General features: G+C 62.1%; 1 protein-coding gene across 1 annotated transcript in view; it reads left to right on the top strand.

Annotated features, from left to right (window-relative positions):
• The window catches only part of LOC104618942 (separin-like), a gene marked incomplete at both ends in the record, with an annotated part of 6604 nt that extends 4879 nt beyond the window's left edge, over positions 1-1725 (top strand). Inside the window, 5 exon segments of the mRNA XM_010284666.1 lie at positions 1-81; positions 285-413; positions 529-685; positions 990-1099; positions 1436-1725. The exon segment at positions 1-81 is cut by the window's left edge and continues 1 nt beyond it. Coding sequence (XP_010282968.1) covers positions 1-81; positions 285-413; positions 529-685; positions 990-1099; positions 1436-1725 — 767 coding nt within the window.
• Between the last annotated feature and the right edge of the window lie 4 nt (positions 1726-1729).

The raw sequence follows: 1729 nt of genomic DNA, 5'->3' as shown, positions 1-1729 counted from the left end.
TCATTAAACTGGCGGCCGTCTCCCTGAGCCTCCCCCCTGCCCGCCTCTCGCTGGAGCTCCGGCAGCAGATCTTTGTTCAAGGTGAGTTGCCGGGGATGTTTAAAACCCTCCCGGTGAGCAGCAGGCTGACGAGTCGTGGAGGAAGGTCCGTGCAAACATTTCAACTCTGCGTTTCCCCAAAGCAGCCCGTTTGGGGCGAGGAGAAGTTATTTAGGGGAGTCGCTCTGTGCTGGGGCTGGGGAGGGTCTTTGTTGGTGCCGATGCCCACGACCGCCCTCACGCAGGGTGGAAGACGCCCGAGATGGCTCTCGCCGAAGCCCACAGGCTCTTCCGCAGCATCATCCTCCTGCTGATGGGCAGCGATGTGCTGGGCTGTCAGCCGACGGCATCCGACGCCCAGTTTGTGGATTACGGTGAGCCGGTTGCTCGTGTGAACCGAAACCCAACTGCTGCTCTGGAAAGACTCGGGCTCCTTGCCTGCCTCTCCGGGAGGAGCAGCTCCGCTCACCTTCCTGTCCCCCCTCGCAGGGGACAACCTGCTGCTGAAGTGGCAAGTGCTGGCGGACGTGCTGGCCTGCTCGGAGCACCTCGTGGCTCTCCTCAGCAGCGTGGAGGTGGTGTGTAAAGCCAAAGCCTTCTGCTTGGAGGCCGTCAAGCTGGCCATGAAATTGCAAACCATCCGGTGGTGAGTTGGGCGTGGAGGGTGGTGGACAGCCTGGCTCTGAGCTTGGGGGATGCTTGGTTAGGGATGAGCTGCCCTGCGACCACGGGGGGACATTGGTGTCTGTGCCCCTTGGTGGGGGACTGGCCCTGGTGGGAGGGTTTGGCACCTTCTCGGCTTGGTCTGGAGCAAGCAGCTGCTCTGGGGTGTGTTATCCCACGAATTCAGCTTGCCAGGTCAGACGGGAGCGTGTGCCTCCCTCCCGCACGGCTCCAGGGATGGAGCGATGACATTCGGGGGGCTCTGAGGGCGGTTTTTTTCCCCCCAGGTGTACTTCCTTCCTGGTGCTGAAGGCTCAGCTGGAGCTGCAGCAGAGCGAGCTGGAGCTGAGCCACTTCGACCTCCAGCAGGCTCTTTTCCTCCTGGAGTCCTACACCGGTGAGTCCCTGCTCTGGGCTCAGAGGAGGGGAATCGGGGGGCTGAGGTGAGCCCTAAGCCCGGGCAGTGCCAGGGATGACCCTCTTGCCCCCGCTTTTGGGCTGGGATGAAAGATCTGCCTTGTGCAGATGCTGCTGGAGCAGCTGATCCCCGTCACCCAGCAGGGTGCAGAGGTGGGTGGTGACTCTGAGCCACGTTTTGGCTCATGGAGTGACTCCTCCAGCTGATAAAGTCATAGCTGGGGAAATCAGAAGTGTTGTGTCCAGCTTCCCACACCCTTCCTTGGGCTGGCTGTGTCAGGGAGGATGCCGAAATAACCCTCCCCTCTGCCCGCAGAGTTTAAAGCCAGCAAGCAGCAGAAAGGCCAGATGAAGATCCTGCCCAGGAAGGGCAAACTCGAGGGCAAGAAGCCACGGGACTCCATCTCGGAGCCCCCCGGGGAGGAGGAGGGTTTCCTGAAGGGCCCTGCGCTGGAGTTTGTGGCCACGGTGGGCGGGCAGGAGAAGGCAGATGCTCTCACCGCCTCACCGGAGCTGAAGCCTGAGAGGAGGAAGAGACTGGCCTTCCTCACCCACCCGGCAGGCTGCACATGCTGCCTCTGCTCCAACCTGGCGCTCTCGGCGCTCTGCC

This window comes from Phaethon lepturus, unplaced genomic scaffold, assembly GCF_000687285.1.
Source record: "Phaethon lepturus isolate BGI_N335 unplaced genomic scaffold, ASM68728v1 scaffold32113, whole genome shotgun sequence".
NCBI lineage: Eukaryota > Metazoa > Chordata > Aves > Phaethontiformes > Phaethontidae > Phaethon > Phaethon lepturus.
This window is presented reverse-complemented; position numbering and strand designations above follow the sequence as displayed.